Below are 22,794 nucleotides of genomic sequence, written 5' to 3'. Positions count from 1 at the left end.
TTTGCTCAAGAAACGCCGCCTGGCCTCGTGGGTGCCCCAGCCTGCCCCGCAGTACCAGGAGCTTTTCATTCCCACCACATTGATAAATATTTCAGAGGCCATGTGTCCGGGACACAGCCGGCCACTCGTGCCTCTGGTTAGCTTCATCTTTGTCTCCATGGAGGGCAGGGGGGTGGCGGCAGGTTCCAGGCGGGGCCTAACTGCAGGTGCACCTGCCAGAGGGGAAATGTATTTTCAATGCACCCAGTCGGATGGTCGGCCCACGGTCGACAGAGGGCAGGGAAAGGGGGGTCTGCTGCTGACAGTGGAGGCAACGTGGCAGGAGGGCCCACAGGCACACTGAGTCTGCCCCTTCACGGATGCACCTCCCCGCTCTCCCTCCGCCACCTCTCGGCCCAAGCAGGCCAGGATCTGCACCAGCTGCACACTGTGGCTACGCCAGCCAGTGGAAGGAAGGGCAGACTTTGAAGAGGAAATTCACAGAAGCTGGAGGAGGAAGGGGGACCAGGTCTGGAGGTCACCGTGTCGTGCAACACTGCCCGCTCTGAGTCAGGGGCTCCACAGAGGAGGACAGGGGCAAGACTCGCCAAGAATAGCCAGGCCCTGGCAGGTGCTGGGTGGCCTGAGACTGAGGTTCGCCAGCACCATCCTGCCCACCCCCACGCCCCTATCTGTGGCACAGCTGGGCTTGGGGTTTCGTTTTTTGTTTTTCTGGACACGGAGGGCCCACCTGGCTGTGGTTCAGACCCAGCTGGGAAGACCGAAGCCCCTTCACCACAGAACACGGGAAGTGATGGCAAACACACCTGTCCTTTACCTAAACTCTTTCAGTGGCTCTCCTGCCTTGGGAGAAAGTCCAGGGGTCTGAACACAGCACACCATCTGGTCTTGTTACCATCTCCCCGCCGAATTATGCTCCAGGCTTGAATACACCATCATCCTTCTCACCTCTAGGTCTTTGCGCCTGGAACATTCTTCCCCTCATCTGGCTAGCCTCTAATCATCCTTTGGGCACCCCTGAGAAGATTTCCTTGACACCCACTACTGTACAGACTAGGTTGGAGAGAACTCTACAGGCGCCTCAAATACCCCCTTCTGTTCCTCTCACTCACAACACACTTACACATCTGGCCTCCCTGCAAGACTCTGAGGAACCCACAGGCAGGACCACAATTTCTTCTCAGCACCACATCCCCTGTGCCTGGCACAGGTCCTGGCCCAGGTCCTGGCCCGTCATGGGCACTCAGTAAACATTTATCAGCTAAGTGATGAGAGAAACAAAAGAGGCCAGGGTCAGGTAAGTACCACAAAAGAGAAAGCAGGGCATCTGGAACTGAGCCCCTGGCGCTGGCCTCATTCACAGCCAATGTTCATAGCACAGTCTCTCTCAAGGCTGGGAGGAAGAGGATCGTGCTTGCCCCCTCGTTAATGCGCAAGGCCCCGGTGGAGTCTGGCACAGAGAGAAGGCCCTGGGGTGGGTGCTGAACGAAGGACACCATGAACTGGCCGAATGGTTGTTGGTCCACGGGTAGGGCCTAGGACCCCTTTGTCACTCCTGCAAAGCTTGTCCTCCAATACATGGTGGGGCTGGACACCTAGAGTCACCAGCTTCTGTAGGGAAAAAAGGAACCGACTTCTCAGGGGAGTGGCCCCAGCACTTGCCTCCAGCTTTTCCCTACTTTACTTTCTACTCATTGAAACCCTGCCCATCCTACGAGGTGCAGCTCAAGCCACCTCTTGCAGGAAGCTCTGGTGAAGTCCCAGCCCACAGGGGCTTCCTTCTTTTCTGATCTCTGCCATTCACTGGCTGAGGACCTGGGCCAGTCATTTCACCTCCCTGAGCCTCAGCACACGGGGACAGTAGACCACACAGCTCACAAGGCCACGGTGAGGACTGAATGCCATCAGGCTCGCTAGGCAGCCAGCACAGGGCAGGTCCATGCCACGCAGTGCTCCCCGCCGCACTGTCTCGTGTACGGCAGCTCTGAGTTCTCAGCAGAGCAGAAAGTCCTGGAAAACGGGGAGCACCATGTATTGTCTCTTGCACCCCTCCCAGGGCTTAGCACAGGGCTGGGCACCCAGGCTGGGCTCACTCAACCCCCGCTAAGTGACCTGCATCTCTTTTTCTTCAATTCTGGATTTTGATGGTAGGGAAACGGTATCCATTTCCTTCCCAGCCCCCTGCCCTGCCCTGCCCTGTACCAGCTCAGGGCTCTGATGGCGAGAGCATCTGACAGAGTGTCAGAGGTACCCTAATCTGCCCAGTCACCTGACTGCTGGGCACATGATGACTGCACTGAGAGCCCAGCAGGTGGCACTAGGATGGACCCCAGCAGGAAGAGTGGCTCTGGGGCTCTCCTGCGGTGCCAGGACCCCATGCCTGGCGCCAGGGAAGAGAAGGAAAGATGCCCCATTACCTCAAGCCTAATGACCTATGTCCTGATCCCTGGTGACAGGGAGCAGAAGGCAGGAAGTCCAGGAGGAGGTAAACAAAAACACACTCACAGCATATACCTGCAGCCAGGAGGGGCCCCTCCCGCCCTGTCTCCCCACTCCCCCCCCCTCCCCGGCTGACTAACAGACCCATCCCAGGAAGGGCAAACACGGAGTAAACAGCACTTAGCTTTCAACGCCCTCCGGGAGGGCACTTCCCTTTCCCTCCCACTGCCCTCTTCCAGGGACCAGCCTGGGATGTTCTGTTCATCCTTCTAGGTCGCTGAGCCCCGGACAGACCCCTGCTTGGCTCCAGAGCCCCTCACTCCTAACACAGTCATCTCAGCCCCTGACAACATGGCATCTGCTTTCCCCCACGTCTTCCTGGCCCCAGGACCTTTATAAAGCCATGGCTTGTCTTCTGAGGGCTCCGCGGGACAAAGAAGACCTACTAGATAGGCTTCAGTGGGCTAACCTGGGAACCTAGGCATCACACAATGTTGTTTATATACAATACATCCCAGGTTGTAGTTTGGAATGCAGGACATGAGCATACACCTCCTCGGAGCAAAGTAGCTGTTAGCTGCCCCCATTGCCCATCGATGTGACCTGTGGTTGCCCTTACCTTGCTGCTAGGAATCTTGGGGCCCTAGTGCCCCCAGTTTCCTTGCTGCTTCCCTTCCCTAGCTCCCATCGCAGCAATGGGGAGCCTGCCCTACCCCACCCTGTTATGCTGTTGCTGGAAGAGGCAGTCACCCGGCTGTGGGGGGAAACCCTCCTCCACCTCAGCAGCTGTTCCCATTGGTGAGATGTCTGGAAGCCAGGTGTCCTCACCTGGCTTATATGCAGTGTGGGGTTACTGTTACCACAACCAGGCCCAGGGGCAGGCAGAGCTGACAGGGGGAAGAAGGAAGAGGGCCTGGGGCTCAGACACTGGTTTCTCTCAGCTCCCCACATGTTCCTTTCCAATTTCTCCTACCAATCCTGTGGCGTGCCCGGCCTGAGGGTGCTCAGAGGCCCTGAACACGCATGGTCAGGGCTGAGGGTCAAGGGGAGACACCAGGAACCTGGAGTGTCTCGGTGAGGATTCCAGGAAGCCACGCTGCCTGCCATGTTCACAACTCCATTCTGAGGAAAGCAGGCCCTAGCAGGACTCTCTGCAGAAAGACGCCATGACTGGTGCCATGGATGGTCTGGCCATAGGACACCATGGTCTGGATGGACACAGGGAGTGAGACACTTGGGGTGCTCAGTGTAAGTCCTGCCCTGGGAGAAACTCCAGCTTGGATGCTGGCCGCCCGGCCCCCCTGGACCCTCTCTTCAGGCAATACGAGCACCAGGAACACACAGAAGACCTGAGTGGCCGCCTCATTCTCCATGGCCCTATCTGGGAGGCATGCCCAGTGCACCCTCCACTCCTGGCCCACCCCCGGCGGCCCCCACAGCGGTGTTTCTTCCTGGCACACCAAAAGAACCCACTTCAGCTGGGGGCGGTGGTCAGCCGAGTGTGTCTCTTCTAACTTCCTCCCCCGCCTCCCAGGCCCATCAGAGCCCATTCTTGGTTGTTTCTCTCCTACTCAGAGAAAATTGTCTGAAAATGGGGCCCCATAGAGTCCTAAGTTTTCCTCAGCCCACATAGGGGCCCAGCCATTGGTGGAAAATAGCACGAGCCTCCAGCGGATCTAGTCTGAGCCATGCCGTTGACCTCAGGAGCGACCTCAGGAAAACACCCCGCTCCGGGCCCCCATTTCACATCTGTGAAATGGTTCTCTCAACCGGCAGGAAACACTTTCTCTGCGCCTCCTTGCCCCATTCTGTGGAACTTCCACAGATCTGTCTTTTAACTCACAAAGGTTCTCTTCAGGTATGTTAATTAATTTAAGCCTCACACTTGAGTCATTTTTGTCTCCTTCTTTTCCTCTCTCCGGGGCCTTTCCTCGGCCCTTCCTACCACACTGGCTCTTAAACTGGACAGGCCAGGGAACCAGCGTGAGGTCGCCAGCTGCTAACTCCATCCCAACCACGCACTTGGGCGCCAAGCGCAACAGGGTGGGTCCTCGGAAGCCCCTAGACCAACTGTAACAGCAACTTGGGCCAGGGCTCCATCAGCCGCCTGACTTCCATAAGCCCTGGCCTGGCCCGGGGATCCTGTCCAGCAAATTAATTTTAACAACCAAAATTTTAATTTCTAGAAGTCCTTTTGCCCCTTTTCCCCCTGATGCTTTTCTGTTTTACCTTGTGGGTTTAACACCTTCCGTTAGCTCTTTAATTAGGTTGGACATGCTTAGTTTATGATCTCTTTTTCAGAGTGTCTTATCATTTCCAGGTACCGAGGGAATAATTCTCCTGTTGCTTTGCATTTGATGGCTCATACTCAGGTGGTACATTTTTCTTCGGTGGAGCTCCATGTTCTCTGGAAAGTACTTGTAATATGTGTGTCTGCTAGGACCTAGGGGTTTTACCAGTTTTGGTCTTTTTTTTTTCCCGTATATATATGCTGGGCTTGGGGTTTCCTAACTACTTGGATTCAGTCCCTACATCTGTGAGTACCTCAGGTTTGAACTTCTGTTCTTTAAGAAGAACCTTTCTCCTTCTGATACCCCAGGTAGGTGTAAGCTTCCTTGTAGCTGCTCCAGGGCAGTGAGTCTTCAGGCCCCCAAGAATTCAAAACTGTTCCTGTTTATGTAAATGTACGGCTGCCTCCCGATAAGAGATCAGTTCAGTGGAGTGTAAAAGACCTCCCTCGTCTTTGTCATCACTGTGTCTCGAGGGCCAGGACAGTGCCCTGCGCACAGCAGGCTGTCGATATACATTTGCTGGGTAAGTGACTGAGGACACTGTGACTTCTGGGGGCTCTGCTCCAAGAGACAGTTTGAGGCTCCCCTGGATTGGGGGATGCCAATGTCTCTTGCTTCTGCCACCTTCACTCCCCGCCGCAAGCCCTGAACACCCTCTCCCAGCATGCAAGCAGCAGAGCATGGGGCTGGCTGGTCGCGGGGACTCACTGGAAATGGAAGTGTACACAGCGAAGGCCCTGAGGCTGGTCATCTCCTTCCTGCGGGTCATCTCCACACGGGTGCAGAAGATGTTCTCCCAGGCGTACAGCTTGAGCAGCTTGATGCCACGGAGCATCTCGTTGGTCTGCTTCAGCCTCTCGTTGGAATACTCCTGCCAGCGGTCACCAAGTCAGAAAGGAGTCTCCTTTGCACCCATCCCACCCAAGAGGAAGGAGCCGAGTCAATGCCCTCACTGTTTCACAGACAGTGCCCAGCTCCTGTGCCCATGGGGATGCCCCCTGACTTCTCCATTCATCCCCGTTCACAGACAAAGAAACTGAGGCCTGGCCAGTGAAGTGATCTGCTCAGGGCCAATGACAGTGTGGCTGTGCGTGTGTGTGTGTGCACCTGTGCGTGGCTGTTTGGCGGCATCTGGGGGAAGAGCGAGGAGGCTTGCTGACGTACAGGGAGAGGAAGCAAGCAGCCGCATGGGGAAAGGCTGGGGAAAGGGGGCCTGAGCACACCGGGGACACTCACTCACCAGTGTGCTCCGCTGGGCCTGGGAGAGCTTGGTGGCCACAAAGTACTGCACAGGGGCCAGTAGGATGATGACAGCTGCCCCGATTAAGGCACTGACGCCGAGGATGTAGTAGAGGAGAATCACACCCACGATGATCTGGGGGAGGGTCACGGGGGTGAGTTTCCTCTGACCTGCTGGCTGCCCTGGGGGAGGGGGTGCCGTTTCCAGCTGTCCCCGGGGGCCAGAGGAGGAGGTGTGACAAAGCAATTTCAGAAAGAGGTATTAACATGATGGGATATCTGCACAAGCAGTGGCTTTCTGGGCTGATGGCTAACTGCATTTATCCGCCAGCCCGCTGAGGCGTTAACTCTCTCCAAATCTACCTTCCAGATGGGAGTCTCGGAGCTGAGGCTGCACAACGGCTGTAACAGCACCCTTTGTTCTGTTTGCTGGCTGTCCAAGCTGACAGTTCCCTCCCGCGGGGAGAAAAGTGACATAGGAGCACAGGGGCTCTGCTGCGTCCCGCCGGACAAAACCAGTCCGGGGGCTAGGAGTTCAAGTTCCATTCTTAGGCTCCTGGCATCTTTAAAAAAAGAATTTTTTTTTAAGATTTTCTTTATTTATTTGACAGAGAGAGACACAGCGAGAGAGGGAACACAAGCAGGGGGCGTGGGAGAGGGAGAAGCAGGCTTCCCGCGGAGCAGGGAGCCCGATGCGGGGCTCGATCCCAGGACCCTGGGATCATGACCTGAGCCGAAGGCAGACGCTTAACGACTGAGCCACCCAGGCGTCCCTCCTGGCATCTTTTTAGAAATAAAATATGCACTGTCTTCTATTAAGCTAATTATTACATATATAAGAAAATGAAAATGATCTCTTAAATTTGTGACATGCTGTACAGTGAGTGGTCTTTGGATTAAAATAGAAGTTTTTATAATTCTTAGTGGCAGATACACTTTATGATCTATAATACAGAACTACATATGTACATGAAGGCTGTTGTCGTCACTTTTTTAGTGACTCTGGCAAGTATTCTCTGAAAAGAGAATTCTTCTGTTTCTAGCTTTATGCAAACGACCGCCTGCTTCTGAATATTTATGAGAAGTGTAAATTACTCTTGCCAGCCCCTGAAGCATCGAGATGACAATTTATCAGGTTGCCTTCAGAGGCAGACAGCTCTAAATTCAGGGCTTATTCTAAAGGAACAGATGTGCTGTCTTCCTTAATTGGGGGGAAAAAAAAAAGTGTGCCTGGGTTGGCCCCGCACTCCCCCGAGCCCTGAACGAAACTGGCAGTGAGCTCCTCGCACTACCTCAAGGACGGAAGAGCAGGTGAGCGGCTCTGTAATTTCTCTGAATCACAGAATGCCTCTTGTGTTAGCAGGATCTTAGGGCCTGGTTAAGTGACCCCTTCACCCCGTCTCCCAGGGTTTCACTGATGTTAAATGCCGACACAGGAGTGCAGAGGAGCGCGTTAGGAAATAAAGAACCTCCTACTCCTGCCCGGCTCTGCTTGCATCATCCTACCCCCAAATTATCCCTGGCATCCAGTCTTTTCATTAGCTGTCCTCATATGGAGGCAATCAGGGCATCGTTCAGCAGCGTATAGAGCCAGACATCAAGGGAACTCCCAGAGCACTCCCAGAGTCACCACCACGGCACCTGCTGGAGGCCAGTGCCCGAACCCCCACCACCTCCCAGCACCAGCAGCTGCTGGAACAGGACCTGGAAACATAGCTGCTGCTTCTGCCAGGCTCCCTCTCACCCTCCACCCACCCCTTGTCATGCTCCCCAAATTCTTCTGTCCACGCCTCTATTCTGCAGGGGTCTCAGGGGACCCCCCGGATGAACAGACCAGAAATCAGGGATTCTGAGTATGCAAAGCAAAGGTGGGGACTACAAGGGCTATTGTAGCCCCTATTTTCAAGTTAGGAAAGTGATCTAGTATAGTAGTGGGGAGATCGTAGGCCCTGGAGTCTGCAGGCCTGAGTTTGAATGCAGTCCCAGCACTTAGCTGTGCAATCTTAGGTAAGTTACTTAACCTCTCTGAGTTTCAGCTTCTTCATCCTTAAAATGGGGATTTTAATGCCTACTTAGCAGGACTGCTGTGAAAATTAAATGAACATATATAATAAGTACCTAGAATAATACCTGGCATGTAGTTAGAGATCAAGACTGGGTGGCAACCCTCTTCTTACAAACAAACAGACAAACAAACAAATAAATAGGCCTTATGGGAACTCTGTCACTAGGGAACCACAGAAAGGAGATAACTTGGGAATAGCACTGCTACTGGCTCACTGTGCGGCCCACCCTCTCCCGGCCTCCAGCGCCCATGGGATGGGGAATCAAAGAAGTCCCCGCTCTTGCCAAGTTCCTTAACATGGTGTTTGTAAGCTTCAGGGGGCCAGCAAAACCCCTGAAATTGTAGGCAAAATGTGTGAAAGCACATTGGTTTTTCTGAGAAGGTTTCATTAGATTTTCAAAAGTATGCGTAGATCAGAGGTTGTCTAGGGCTGCGAAAGGGGATGATGAATGACTGCCAATGGGCACGGGTTTCCTTCCAGGGTGATGAAAGTGTTCTAAAATGGTGAAGGCTGCACAGCTCCGAATATGCTAAACCCACTCAACTGCACATTTTAAATGGGTCAATTATATCTTAATGAAGCTGTTCTTTTTTAAAAGTATATGTGATCAAAAAAAAAAAAAAAAAGATGAGAAATCAAGGAGTGTCTTGGGGATAAAGCAGGGGCGCTCCCGAGCTGGTTTGGGTATGCTCAAAAGCCGCAGGGCCTGTGGCCAGCCAGGCTGCACAGAGCATCCTGACTAGGTTGAAGGCACTGTGTCAACTCTGGGTAGTAACACTGGGTCTTGAGGGTTGCTGAAACCTCTTCTTAGTGGCAAAGGTATAGCCTTCAAGGAATTAAAAATGGAAAACCAAATGATACTTCATGATAAATAAGCAAAGGTAAGTGATGCGTGGAGATAAAACTACCATGCCCCACTGTTGGGAGGGTTAACTGCACAAGCGAGAGAGGCTGAGGCAAGTGTTATTAGTTAGTATTGTTAGCAATGATGTATGCGCCATAAACGTTATAAATAATAGTAATGATGACAATACAGTAGGTTTGGTGGACAAACTCTTTCAAAGGAGGTGGTTTAAGGGGACACAACAAAAAGCGTTCTTGCGGATAAAAGTCTGGTAACTATATTAGATGAGCTCTCTAGGCCCTTCCATAGCTTTTGTAGTCACCAATCCAGCTTGGCAGAGAAGGGGGGTGGACAGGGGTCTAGGCATGGGTAAGTGGTAATAGGGGATGGCATATAGGGCTGTCCCCATAAAAAGGGTCATCAGATTCCCTGCCCTACCTCCGCATCAAGATGCCTAGCTGACTCCCTGTGCAAGTCTCTCCTTCTCTTTTCCTTTAATGTCTTTCAAATATAAGCTTGACAGATAAGAAGGACCAATAGAAATCACTTGAGATTAAGGCTTGTGGAATTTTCATCCCAAGGAACAATGGATTCTGGACCGATAAAGTCCTCACTCACACCAAAGTGTGCGATTTCGAGGGATCTGATATTTACTTAGTGACTAACTCTGTGCCAGGCACTCTGCTTGGCGCTTTACTTACATCATCTAATTGAATCGTCATAGCAACTCCAAAGGGTAGGAATCATGCCCATTTCATAGATGAGGAAACTGAGGCTCAGACAGGTAAGTATTTGAATCAACCTGTTTCACCAAAGCCCAGGCACTATCCTCTCTACCAGGCAGTCTCTGTGGAGCCTGCAGGTGCTCTGGGATTCCCACTTCTGGTCTGGGCACCAGAGTGAAGCACGGGCTCCATGGGAGAAGCTCCAGATGAAAGACAGAGCAGATCAGCCCAGGGGTCAGATAAGCCATGCTGAGGATTCGCCTACTATCGTTGGGGGAGAATGCCACCTCCTTCAGAGCCAGCCCCAAAGGTTGTCTGGTTTTGATTTTCAAAAATAAATACATGCTTATTGGAGAATTTAGAAATGTATAAAGAAAATAAAAATTACCGTAATCCCACCATGTGGCCTTCTAGTTCTTTTTTCTATGTGTATCTGTGCAAATATGTATATATACATACATTCTAATTCAGTGCGAAGCTCACTGCATATACTATTTTGTAACTTTTTTGGCTTAAATATACATCATGAACGTTTTTCAATGTAATTAAGTCCTTTGTGGCTACATAACTTTTAAGGTCCGCAAAACTGTTCCACATACGATGATTCGATAATTTTTTTAAGGTTGGCTGCTTTTTTTAAAGCCTTAATGCTGAGAGAGATGGCTAGACCATTTGCTGAGCGTGAGACAGTATAGGGAGCCAGGGAGACCCCAAAGGGGTGGAAGGTGCAGGCAAACATGGAATGGAAGATGGTGAGCTCCTAGTCCCCGTGCATGTCCTAGAAGATTCTGACTTTGTGCCCTCCACCGCCAATGCTGACACACAGCCCTTACCTGCACTGGCATAGCCCAGAGGTTTGGGCACAAGAAGAAAAACCACATGAGCTGGTTGGTGTCGATGGCAACCAGGTTGCAGATCTGCGCGGCTGTCATTTCCCCCATGGATAGGTTGGAAGTGGACAGGTGCATAATTTTGTTGTAAATCTTGGTCTGGAAATGAGAGTAGAGTGTTGCACATTTGTCATCATCATCATCATCCTAATCCCTCTCCCAGATGCCATGTGTCTCCAATGGGCCGGTACTTTCTCAGACATTACAGAGCGGCGCTGTAAGGGGGCACCGATTGGAAAATTAGTGTTCCAATTTCACACATGAGGTAATTAAGGCTCAGAGAGGTAAAGGGCTTTGATTCTAGATCAAGCAAGTCAGAAAGGCAGCATTCAAATGAGGAATCCATGCCGGCAAGGCAAGCTACTTTCCCCAGCAAAGCAAGACCTCTCCCTTGGGGACAGGACTTAATTAGCTCTTAAATTTTAATAGCAGATCTTGAGGTCCAGTTGTATTCTTCATTTGCCAGAAGCCAGTGGAGAACACACTTCAGAGCCATAAAAATGATAAAGTGGGGCAGCTGTCTGTATTAATGTGGCTACCTTTAGCCGGGGGCAGGGGGATGCTCTGAGGCCAAGTCCTGTCTTAATTGAGCCTTGAAACAAAACAGGCGGTCAGCCTGGGAAGGTCTTATGTGAGACAGGACATACAAGTGTCAATCAGCCCTATCATCACTGGGAGTCCAGCTACCCTGAGCACCTTGTTCTGTCTCTCCAGGGCAGATAGGGAGCAGCCACGGTAACGGGAGAACTCTGAACCTAAAAGCTCTTTGTGCAGAGTGGTCATGCCTCCTAGAAAGATGGCAATTTTCAGGGTGTGTGCTCTTAAACAAGGAAAAATCCATTCCCATCTTCAATGCCCTAGGGATGCCTGCTCTTAAATGAAATTCTATTGTGCATTTGTTATAACGTGGATTCCCAGCTCCCTTAATTCATCTTTTGTGAAACCCAGGTTATTTGCGGGTCAGGTTTGCTTAAAGCATGAACCTACTCTACGTCTTTTAGTGAGTTTATATACACATGAGTAAAATAATGGCAATGACACTTTGACAGATCTATGCACAGCCTAGGTTATGTGAAATCAGTCTTCAAAGAATAATAATAAATCTATTTTAGTGAAGTAGGAACATAGAGTAATCTATCAAAGAATGCATTATTCAGTAAAGACCAGCATATACAGAAATATGCAACTGACTAATAGCTGGCGTATGTCAAAAAATTATGTATCTAGTACAAAAATTTCGCTTAATAATGTTTCATGCAAGAACTGTGGTTATTCTCAAACTCATGAAGACATGGACCCTTACCTATAATTTTATGTAAAGCTCTGAAAAAGCGGTTTGTTTTTCTAATTTGTTTCCATAATCAATGCTAGCATTTTCTTTTCACAGCATATGAATTTAGCTCTCCTGGATCAGACAGTTTGATAAAAACAATTACATGCTAATACATTTAAAACCCATTTTTGGCTCTTCGAGTGTAATTGGAAAATACTGGGCCAATGTGTAATTTATGACATACAAACAGAAAGACTTAATTACAAAACTGTTTGACTACAAAACTCACTGTCGTCTATGGTGGTCTATGGTGGCATGTGCCTGCCAGTTTGTGCAGAACCTGGACAAAAAACCTTTCAGAGGCGTTTTCTGAACTGAGGAATAGCTTGGTTCCTCCTAGCTCTGAGCCCCTAGGAATCTCAGAGGGTCTTAGATTTCCTGGGCTTTTCCCACCGTTCTCACATGATGGCATTCCTGAGGAAATGACCTTTTTCTCAGTGAAAAACCACTGGGGATGGGCAGCAATGTCATGTACAGTTGCACAGGCTGTGCACTACACAACTCGGGGGGGGGGCACCATTCACGTGGACTATACTAAGATAACTGGAGTTTGGACCCAGTCCAGGCCATCCCCTTCTCCTCTCAGTCCCTTTTCTATAAAGCCTCTGATCCCTGGGCTCCCAAAGGACCGGTTGGTGTTAATCTGAGGAACATTTCTGTCCTGAAGTATGAGGTGGCTTTGGGTTTGGTCACAACTTCTGAGTGTTCCACTGACTTCATGGGAATTTCTGGGTATGGCAGAATCAACTAGTTGTCCCCCAGGATCCATTCTCTCCTTTTCACAAGAAGAATTTCTAGGGGACATATAGGGCTGTCAAGAATAAAGACCACAAATTCTAGCCTCTCTAGGTATGGCCTGGTGGCCAATTTCTCATCAATGGGATGAGAGAGAATATGCACAACTTCTGTGTTATGATTTTAAAAGAAGGCAGTGCTCCCTCCTGTTGCCCCACCTTTCTTCTCTTGCTGGTTTAAGTGTAGGCCTAATAGTGACAATGCCAAAAGCCACCTTCAACCATAAGACAAAAGTCACATGAAAGCAGCATTCCAGAAGGAGCCAAGGTCTCTGATGAGCGTGCTGCTGCCATACCAGCCCTGACTCAGTGTGAAAAACAAACTTTTATGCTATTTAAACCACTATCACTCTGCATCTCCTCATCCCCACAGTGGAACCAAAATTCTAAAGAAAACACTAGGGCTTAGACAACTCTCATCACCGCCTTGCTTAGAAGTGCCCTGAATCCTTCCTGATTTTGATCATCCTTTCAACCCAGGCTGAGAAGGAAGCCATAGGGGGCAGGAGCAAGGACCTAGACCCAAGGGACTCACTGGGCCAGATAAATCTCTCTTGTTAGGACCCAAGATTTAAGAGCTCAAATCGATATTCGAGGCTATCTAGTTCTGGTATGTCAAACTTGTTTCTTTTTTTGCACCCAAAGAAGACCAGTGGCAGACCCCTGGAACAGAATCTGGAGAAGGATTCTGAGTCTGTATGTGCATTCAGCAGGAAAGAGTGAGGTGACCCATCAGTAATGTCTGTCCCAGTCAAGGCCGAGCAGGTGACATCACAGACCCAGTGCCAGGCAGAACCAAGGCTGGACCCCTACACTCCCCGAGTCCCGCCCAAAGCACTTTCCACCCTCCTACACTGCTTTGTCAACAGTTATTGTTTCAAAGCACTGCTAAAGGGCAACCACAGAAAGATAAACTCACCGCAGAATTATTCTTGAGTGCCTGTGAGGATGAATACTGTGGTTTTTACTGCGAAGTGAAAACATCATTAGCCAAGTACCTGTATTGCTCCTCTCAAGTTAATTCCAGTTTCAATGGCGACATAGTAGGACGCTTGCAGAAATGTCCTTTGGAGTAGGAGGGCGAGGAACAGAAGCACAGCTAGGACGTAGGCATTAGCAAGGAACTCTTGGGATGAGACAAAGTAAACCCCGAGGAATTGCGTCTATGGGAAAGAGAATTTGGAGATGACCACCATTAATACCTGTTACTGTGCCATGGTGGCCATTATTATAGTACCCTCCATGCTTGCAAAGTCTGTGCAGCTGGGTATAAGGGCAAAATCAGACTGATAAATCCAACTAAACATTCTTCTAGCCACAGGGAGGGTTGCTTATACCCTCTTCATCATCCTACCTAGGGGAACAGAGTGTGGCCCAGCTCTAACCTCATGCCCATAAATATGACTTTCAGCTGTGTGGCCACCAGGCCCAGGGGAGCTCACTCTGAATGGAACAAGAATAAACAGAGTGAATCAGAGCAGCCAAAACCAGAACTGCTTGAGCAAATCCCACAATGTGTGTTCTCTGCTACAAAAAAACCCGGAATGACCTGAGGTCTTGTCCTACACTCACCAACAGCCAGCCCTGTAGAAATTTCTGGGGAGAAAAGTCCAGTGGGAAAACTGTAGTGCTCCCAGGCGAGGTGGAAACTCATCACCTCTGATGGACTGAGAAGATTTCAGAAGCCCCCCCAGCCTCGTGGGCTCCCGGGACCTCTTTTGAAATTGTCCTCTTGCTACACCTCCAACAAGATCTCAGATGATAAGCACTGGGAAAAAAACCCAAACGTTTTGACTCTGTTGCTAAAGATACCAGGAAACAACAGCATGTCTGTTTCCAAATTCAGCATCAACGGCTCCCAGGAAAACTTTGATCCTGATTAAGTCCTTTGCTCCCCAGCAGAACCACATCAATGTTTCCATGAAGACAGCACTCTCCCCTTCCTGAGACTCTGCCCTGAACTCTGAAAGCTATTTGCAGGGTATGGGAGCTGCTGCAGGGTGAAGGGTGGTGGGAACAAAGTGATGAGAAGGAGTCTGAGGGCACGTCTCTGGCCAGGATCAGGCCCAAGGGGTCAGAACACCAAGAGGAGTCTTTTTCCTAGAGTCAGAAATTCCTGGATCATGGATACAGAGCTTTCTGATGGTCTGATGGTACAAAAGATCTTGCCTCTCATTTCAACTGTGCCTTCTCAACCAGCCCTTACTGCTTCATGCAACTTAGAACTATCTCTCCCTGGCTCTGTGGGACAGGAGTCTTTTCCTTTTGGGGACAGCAGGAAGCAGGCACAGAGAGACAATTAAAGTCTCCTAGAGGAAGGCCTACCAAGGCCTGAAGTCCCCGACTCTGGCTCATTTATCAAAGCACCAGAGGGAAAGGCAGAGGGAGAAGGAAGGAGGTGTGTGTGTGTGGGGGGGGGCGATGAGTTGGAAGCAGCAAAATGGACCTTAAAATGAGGCTGCAGGGGTTGAGACCTGACCCTGCAGGGAAGGAAGGGGCAGGACACAGTATTTGTCAGGTGCAGAATTCCATCCTCGCAATACACCAATGAGAATACCCTTATGAGCCTAATTTTATGTACGAGGAAATGGAGTTTCAGCATGGTTATGTGGCTGCCTCGAGGTCACATGCTGATAAGGCAGAACACATGAACATGAACATGAACCTGTGTGATGCCAAAAACATCCCTAGATCCACTACCTAAGCCTCACCCAGCCTCTTGACCTCGAGTCTCCTACAAGCTTGTGGGGGACAGACCCATGGCCACGTGGCTGGTTCTGGGTCAAAGATGAAGGCACACGGGCTTGGGAAGACCCAACACACTTTGGAACTCTTCGGTTCTACCATCTTCCACAGAGACCCAGCTCTGGAGAATGGAGTCCATTATGTTAAAGCAACAAAGCACATCCTGGGAACTTCCCCAAAGGAAATCATTTAACATCAGGAAATGAAGGTGTTCTATCCTTGGTTTACAGCAGAGGGAGAGGTGAAAAGCCATGTCCATGTGCATCCATAGGGGATAGTTGGGTATATTCTGATGCTCATGGGAACAGACTGCTACAAAAGCCCTCGAGCATGCCACGCATGTGCTGTCTCACAATGATCAGAAAACACATGGGCTGGAGAATGTGGACTCGAAAAATCACCTGATCACATATGTTGGTTAGAGTATGGATGGTATTTGTTAAATACGCTCATTATTTGTACATTTTTAGCAAAGCAACTAATTCCTTTTTCACAGCTTTCAAGGCGAAACCTTGACCCCTTCTCCCGACAACACACACACTGTTGGGGCAGAAACTATTTTTTTGGGTCAACTTCTTGTGGCCTATTAAGATGAAAATCTCCCTGCAGGTCTAAGTCATTAGGGTGTTATTAGATCTCTCTTCAAAGAGACAGCCTAAAAGAGATGGGGCCCAGAAGAGCTAAGTTTTTATTAAGAATTGGGTACTAGACTAGCCAAAGGGACCCAGGGTCCTGCCCAAGGAAGGCAGGCCCTGGGAAGCTTTAAATGGGTGTGAGGGCATGGACATTGCCCAACACTTTGAAGGCTGGAGAGAAAAGGCCAAGGACCTACAACTGGACATCTGGTGGGAGTTAAATGCTTCGGAAGATCAGATGCCCTAGTCTCACACTTTCACAAGCTCTCAGGGAAGTGTTTGTTTCCAGGCTCAATACGTATTTGAAATTAACCAATGCATATGCTCTTCCTCCCCCATCTGCTTTCTATAGAAGTTATACACTTGCCCATTTTGCAGTTGAGCTGGTTCATTCCACAGGTAGGACTAGAACCTAGGACTCTTGGCTCTATGGTTCTGAGCCTCATTGCCCCCGCCTGGCCAGAGGTATGGCTGCAAAGGCCGCCTTCCCTTGTTCTCTAGAGCTTAATGGACAGGGATCACATGGGCTTTGGCTTCTTATTTGGGCAGGAGCCAGAAGTCAATTGCCCATCGGTCCCAGCCCTGGAAGGCCCTGGGAAAAAGCCATGACAGCTATCTTTGACCACTCATGGACCAACGTACCCACCCATCCATCTTTAGCCATTTAACATGGTGGTTTAGAGCCTGGACTTAGATGTTAGCCATATCTGAGTTTGAGTCTTGACTCGTTATATATTAGCCACTGTGTCCTTATGTAAGGTACCTCAATCTCCCTGAGCCTCAGTTTCCTCACTGTAAAATGAGGCCACAACGGGTTTCTACCCAGAGAATTGTTGTGAGAAATCAGTGTAACAGTGCAGGTGAAAGTATCTAGTAAGCATAAGCACTCAGTAGGTGAGTGCTTCTTTATGAATCCCTGAAGAATCATGTCTCCTGTGCCCCTGAGTGTCAGACATGGAGCTGGGTGCTGGGCACAAGGAGGTCAGATAATGCAGTTCCTGTCTTCGGGGATTCAGGGTCAAGGTGGGAAAGAGACAAAGGGTGTTGGATGCTGCAAGCCCAGGATGTTATGGGAGCACAAAGGAGGGGCACCTCATCCAACCAGAGGGAGTCTTTCTGGAGGAGGTGACATCTAAGCTGAGTCTTGGGGGCTGAGAGGGGCTAGTGAGATGAAGGGAGGCATGCCAGGCCAGAGCTGCTGCGTGGGCATTGTCATGAAGAGACCAACCCACATAGTGACATCACAAAGTCATGGAAATGCATATCAATTTACACAGTCACCCACAGTGATAGCTACAAATGCGTGTACCCAAATGAAGACATAGACACACATGGAAAAAGAGAAACCAAGAGACACAGGACAAATAGAAGGATATACATACAGAATTATAAATGGTTCCCAGGAGAACCCATTCAGAAACAAACATTTTCACACTCACGAACCCACACACATTTCCCCTCTGAAGTTAGAAGCTTTTGGAAGCTTTGGCCCTCAGACCAAAGCCATACTGTTCTTTCTCTGCTCAGCTGACAGCCTAGAGCAAAGCTTGGCAGTTCTTTACGAATCCAGTTCCCTTGCCCTGCAGTCAGATCAGTGGCATCCTTGGCAGGTGACAGATTGTGGGTGGGGGTTAGGTCGGAGAGGGGGCTGGAGAGAGAGAGAGGTCATGGGCTGCACCCAGCCTGGGTCTCAGCTTTCCCAGGGGAGTGGCAGAGAAGACAGGGGAGTGGAATTAAAGAAGAAATGATGTTTGTCCTCACGGATTCCAAGGGCAGTGTGATTCTTGCCAACAGTGAGTGTCCTGGAAAGGGAAGAGAGGCCAGGCGGCCACCGACAATGAAGTAAACAATGGTGCCCCACTGTGCAGCCGGCAGCAGCATGGATGGAGGCTGAGCCCAAAGAAGGGCTTTCTCACAGAGGGTTGCTCGTGGAGAGCGTCTTCGTAGGTTCATAAAGACCAGAATAGCACCTGTCCCTGGGTGACAGCTGCTGGGAGGCAGGGGGATGAACCAAATGACCTCAGCAAATGACCCCTTTCCCCCATTTTCTGGAGCCAGAAGCCCAAATGAGAATTAAGCCATATCCCAGGCGACCACACGATTGAGGATTCTTTGTTGCTGACACTGGAGACTTATATTTACTTTCACCTCTTGTTTCAATGTCTGTAATTTGCTGATTGCATTTGGGTTGCAGGAACAAATATTAAATCTGATAAGGCCTGCTGCCACTGAGGCAGAGCCATCTGTCTCGGGGATTTACAGACTAACAAAGAACCAGGACAAGAGCATTCCAATGAGAGGGCAATAAATCCCAGGGTTGGTATATAGATAAAGAAAAAAGAGACATTCAGATGAACCACGATTCTAAGTGTTGTGTTCCCTACCTCTTTGGCACATCCTGCCTCAGAGTTCTCTCTCCAGGAGAACCCCACCAGAGTTTTGGGAAACACAGGAAGCAGACAATGGTGTGAACAAGCTGAGAAGGGCTCTGGCCAGTGTCGCTTCCCTCCTGATAGTGGGCTCTTGCTTCTGTGGGATTATGAGTGTAAAATATTCTGGAGTCCTCTACAGTCAGACTAGAACTGAAGGAGACACTCTTGTAGACAAGAGAAGCCGCCCTTTCCGCTCTCTTTTTGGGCCAAGTACAGTTCAGAGGCTCAAAAGCCAGGGAGGGCCTCAAAAGCCATCAAGGTCTAAATAAGCAAGAAGCGTCCTCACATTCTTGTTGAACTAGAAATCTGCCCATCTGAGCCTGGCTAACTCCTACTCCTATGTCAAGGCCCCATGCAAAATACTTGTTCCTTTATGAAGCTGTCCATGACCATTGGCTGAGTTAGTCACTCCCTCTACCCACAGTTCCCTGTATATATGCCCTAATAGCAGCGTTTAAGACACAGTAGAAAAATCTTTGATTTGGATTTCTCTCCTCCATTGGATTTCACAATCCTTGGAGCCAGAGGTGATGGCTTGATAATAGTAAGTCAATTTAGCATGACAGTTCTAGTGCCCACACTCTGGAGTGAAAGAGACTTGGATTCAGATCCCAACTCTGTCACAAAGTAGCTGAGAAACCCTAGGGAAAGTTACTGTCTAATCTCTCCGTGCCTCAAGTCCCTCATCTGTAAAATGGGGATAAAATACCTACCTTGTGAGTTGTATGGTATGTGAATTATATCCCAATAAAGCTATTACCAAAAAAAAAAAAAAGTATTTACCCTAAAAGGTTGTGTTAGGCGTGAAAGGAGACAGCACATGGATAACTCCCACAAGCAGCCAGGCATGCATTAATTGGTCAGCACGTGGTTGTTATTATAGTTAATAGGCTCCATCATAACCACTGCCTCTGGAATCCCACAGCCCAACCCGGGCTTGGCACACAGTAGGGTTCAATAAATGTTTGCTGAATAAATCAGACAAACAGACTTGGAGTATCTCATATTCCTGACCAGAAGTACTCAGCTGGTTGATTATACCCGTGGGAAAAATTAATATAAACCACCCGAGGATTAAATGCTCTCTGAGATCTTAGAGCCAATGAGATGAATAGTGTGACACAAGGGAGTGTCATAAATCATTAAGATCGCTAATTGGCAATTCTCAGCCTCATTTTCGGACTGTTGATGGTTAAAAGTTTATAATGATACTTCTGCTGGGAAAATAAAACTCTGAGTCTTGTTAGAGGTGAAAAGTTTTCCATTTTGTGACCATCTGAACCTATGTGGCGGCAAAGAAACAGAGGAAGGAATTAAGTACCCCACTCCATCCCCAGAGTGGATGCTATTGCCCCAAGCAGGGAAAATAAACCCTCAGAAAGATTTCTTGCCTCTTTGGTCCAACACATTTCAGTCTGTAGCATCTTTAAAGCTGCAAAGGCCATTAGATACCATCTAGTCCAATGAGTTTGAAGTATTTTTAAGACATGGAATCCTTTTGTCAAAGAATTCTTAATGGGAAAGTCCAACATATTCATAAAACTGGGGCAGCTTTGAGTGAAATCTGGAATTGGGGGGAGAAACCCATGGAGGATTCCCTTGCCCTTCACCGCCAACAGCAGCCTCCAAGATGCACCTGTGGAACCTTGGATGCCAGAATATACAGAATTGAAGCAGTCAGATCATGAGAAGTTATTTGGAGTCTACAAAGATGATGTAAACGAAAGCCAACATATCCAACAAATCAGAGAAGCCCTAGACGCTGGGTAAACAAATGCACTTCCTACAACTTTCCGAATGACTACTACCTGGGAGAGGTATTATGGCAGTGATGGTATGGTGAGGAGAGTGGGGCACCGTAAATCCTCCCACCAGCTTGCCTCCTGGCATTTTTGTTAACTGGATGCAGAGCATCTTCTAGAGGGAGATATTGCCAAGGGCTTTGTGCCAGTGTGGGGAGCTGACCCAGTGCAGCTGAAGTGCACACACGTTGACCTCTTGCACATTCTCATGTACAAGGGAAAATCTTCCAAAGGGGGCTCTGCTCTCCCCCTGGGGTGACCTACCTTGGGCTGGGAGACGCGGTTCTCTTTCCCAAGGTGGTCCACAATCCCGAAGATGCACAGTGGCCCGGCGAAGCCCAGCAGGTCAGCCAAGATGCGGAAAGTGCTGCTGAGGACCAGGCGTCTCCCGAAGGCGTGGCAGAGTGCCTGCCAGATGGCCCGGGCCCCCTGCGTGCTCTGCAAGTCCTTCTGCTGCCCAGCGAGAACCCATGGCCCGGTCAGAAGGGCCGAGGGCCCATTCGCAGCAGGGCCCGGCCTCCCAGGAAGTCCCTAGCTCCTACTGCCTGGAGAAACCCAGCAGCCATATTTGCTGCAAACGGGTGAACTCCAGGAAGAAATCACTGAGTCACCAAGTACACAGTTAGGTGGGCCCTATCAACACCAACATGGTCCAGATGGGGAAACTGAGGCCAGTGCTCGATCAAGGTCACACAGCTGGTCAGGGACGATGTGAGGAGCACAGCACTGCAATGAGGAAGTGGCAGGTGGCACCCTCACTCGTCACCACCTGCGACTGCATCTGCCTCAGTGTCTCCCCACTGTGCTAGTGCAGAGGCAGTGAGGGAACACGGGACTGGGAGTCGGGAGATTGGTTCTGCCACCTACCGGCTGTGGCCCAGCTCTGGGCAGGTCACGGCCTTTCTTGGGGTCTCTGTTTCCATGGCAGTGAGATAGAGAGAACTCTGCCTGGCTCAGCTTAAGAGTTCTTAGAAGTATCAGGCCACTAAATCCCCCCTTTAAAATGGGTGAAAATTCCCACCTTTCTCATCACTGAGCTCTAGAAGGAAGAACTTAGGACATGAGGGAATTCAGTGGGGTCACTTCCCTTCTCAAGGCCTCAGTTTCCCCCATGTGGACAATGAGGGTGTTAGTTCAGATGACCTAAATTGTAAGGGCTGTTCTAGCTGGGACTGTCCTATGAACCTTAACTTCTGGATTTGTCCCCAGTTCCCTGTGTGACTCATGCAAGCCTCTTCTCCTCAGTGGGCCCTACTGGGGGTTTGACCTGATGCCTTCAGAGGTCCCCATCTGTGACTCTAACCTGGAGGGAGGGGAATGGATGGTGTGGCAGGGCCCCCACTGACCGCTTGGGTGTCGAAGGCCTCACAGAGCCGCTGGTAGTTGGTGAGGGCCCTCATGGCAATGGGCAGCTTCCCAATGGCTCGGAGATCAATGGGCTTCTTATGGGCAGTCTTGATGAAAGCATTCATCCACCAGTAGGTGCCTTTCGAGAGCAGGTTCACGAAGGGCTGCAGGAAGCGTACCCCCAAGTCCTGTAGGTCCTCAGGGGGCTTCACCTCCCTTGGTGACTTGAAGAAGATATATCTCTGTGGGGAACATGGGTCACCGTGGACAGGTAAATGTAACTTCTCACCCCTCTCCACTTTGCCCCAGAAAAGATCTGAGGTTGTGGCACCCCATCCTTGACCCTGACCTCTAACATATGGGGCTATCTCTTGCCTATTCCCAGGAGAAGGATCACTCCGCACCTCTTGGCTACCAGCGCCAGGGCCTCCCCACTTGTAACTCTTCCTTGAGGTCTACTCTGAATTCCCTTGGCTGGGTTGGGTTGGGTTGAAGTTGGATTGGGGAAGAGCAGAAATCTCCCATATACCATTTCACAGATCTGAGGACATGACCATGTTTCATGTTGGGTTTGCAGAACGTGGAGTCATGCAAACGTCAGCTCAAATCCTGCCTCCTCCACTTACTAGCAAGGTGTCTTTGGATGAGTTCTCATCTCAAATGTTTCCTTGTTTGAAAAGTGGGTGGCAGTCACATCCCCGGGGTGCTGTGAGGGTCATTTGAGGCATGGAATATAGTTGGCCTTTGTACCCTGTACATCACCAACTAAAACAGGGGTGTCAGAGAAATGCAAATTCAAGTAGTACTTGATACTCATCACCCCAAATGGGGCTGGCCCATTGCTCGTTGGAGGCAGGGAGAAGGTTTTCTTATTCATTGCTGGTAGATTATAGTCTTTCTGGAAGATGATCTGCAACACTGATTGAAATTTAAAATACACAGACCATTTGAACTAGCAACTCCGCTCCCCGGACTCTCTCCCACAGAAATAAAAGCAGCGATACATAAAGATGTAAGTCTGTTTATACACCATTATTTGTGAAGGCAGAAACTTGGCAATGAAGCGAAGGCCCATCAATTGGGTAATGGCTGAAGAAATTATTGCTCATCTACTTGATGGAATATTATGCAGCCATTAAGAAAACTAAATTAGCCATACCAGACTTGGAGGGTGTCCTAAGAGATACCTGTTGGGTGAGAAAAACAAGATGC

General features: G+C 49.6%; 1 protein-coding gene across 3 annotated transcripts in view; it reads right to left on the bottom strand.

Annotated features, from left to right (window-relative positions):
- Nucleotides 1–22,794, bottom strand: part of ABCC8 (ATP binding cassette subfamily C member 8) — a 73,395-nt gene that overhangs the window by 38,460 nt on the left and 12,141 nt on the right. For 2 of the 3 annotated variants that reach the window (XM_025894335.2, XM_073882836.1), the window contains exons 5-10: nt 21,582–21,824; nt 20,500–20,688; nt 13,620–13,784; nt 10,438–10,593; nt 5,971–6,105; nt 5,439–5,601 (exon numbers count right to left, since the gene is read on the bottom strand). In XM_025894335.2, coding sequence (XP_025750120.1) covers nt 5,439–5,601; nt 5,971–6,105; nt 10,438–10,593; nt 13,620–13,784; nt 20,500–20,688; nt 21,582–21,824 — 1,051 coding nt within the window. The remainder of the gene's footprint in view (nt 1–5,438; nt 5,602–5,970; nt 6,106–10,437; nt 10,594–13,619; nt 13,785–20,499; nt 20,689–21,581; nt 21,825–22,794) is intronic. The other variant, XM_073882835.1, reaches the window with a different exon arrangement.

This window comes from Callorhinus ursinus, unplaced genomic scaffold (assembly GCF_003265705.2).
Source record: "Callorhinus ursinus isolate GAN/ISIS: 27379988/994484 unplaced genomic scaffold, GSC_fseal_2.0 scaffold49, whole genome shotgun sequence".
NCBI classification, from domain to species: domain Eukaryota; kingdom Metazoa; phylum Chordata; class Mammalia; order Carnivora; family Otariidae; genus Callorhinus; species Callorhinus ursinus.
The sequence above is the reverse complement of the archived record's forward strand: the minus strand, read 5'-3'. Positions and strand labels throughout refer to the sequence as shown.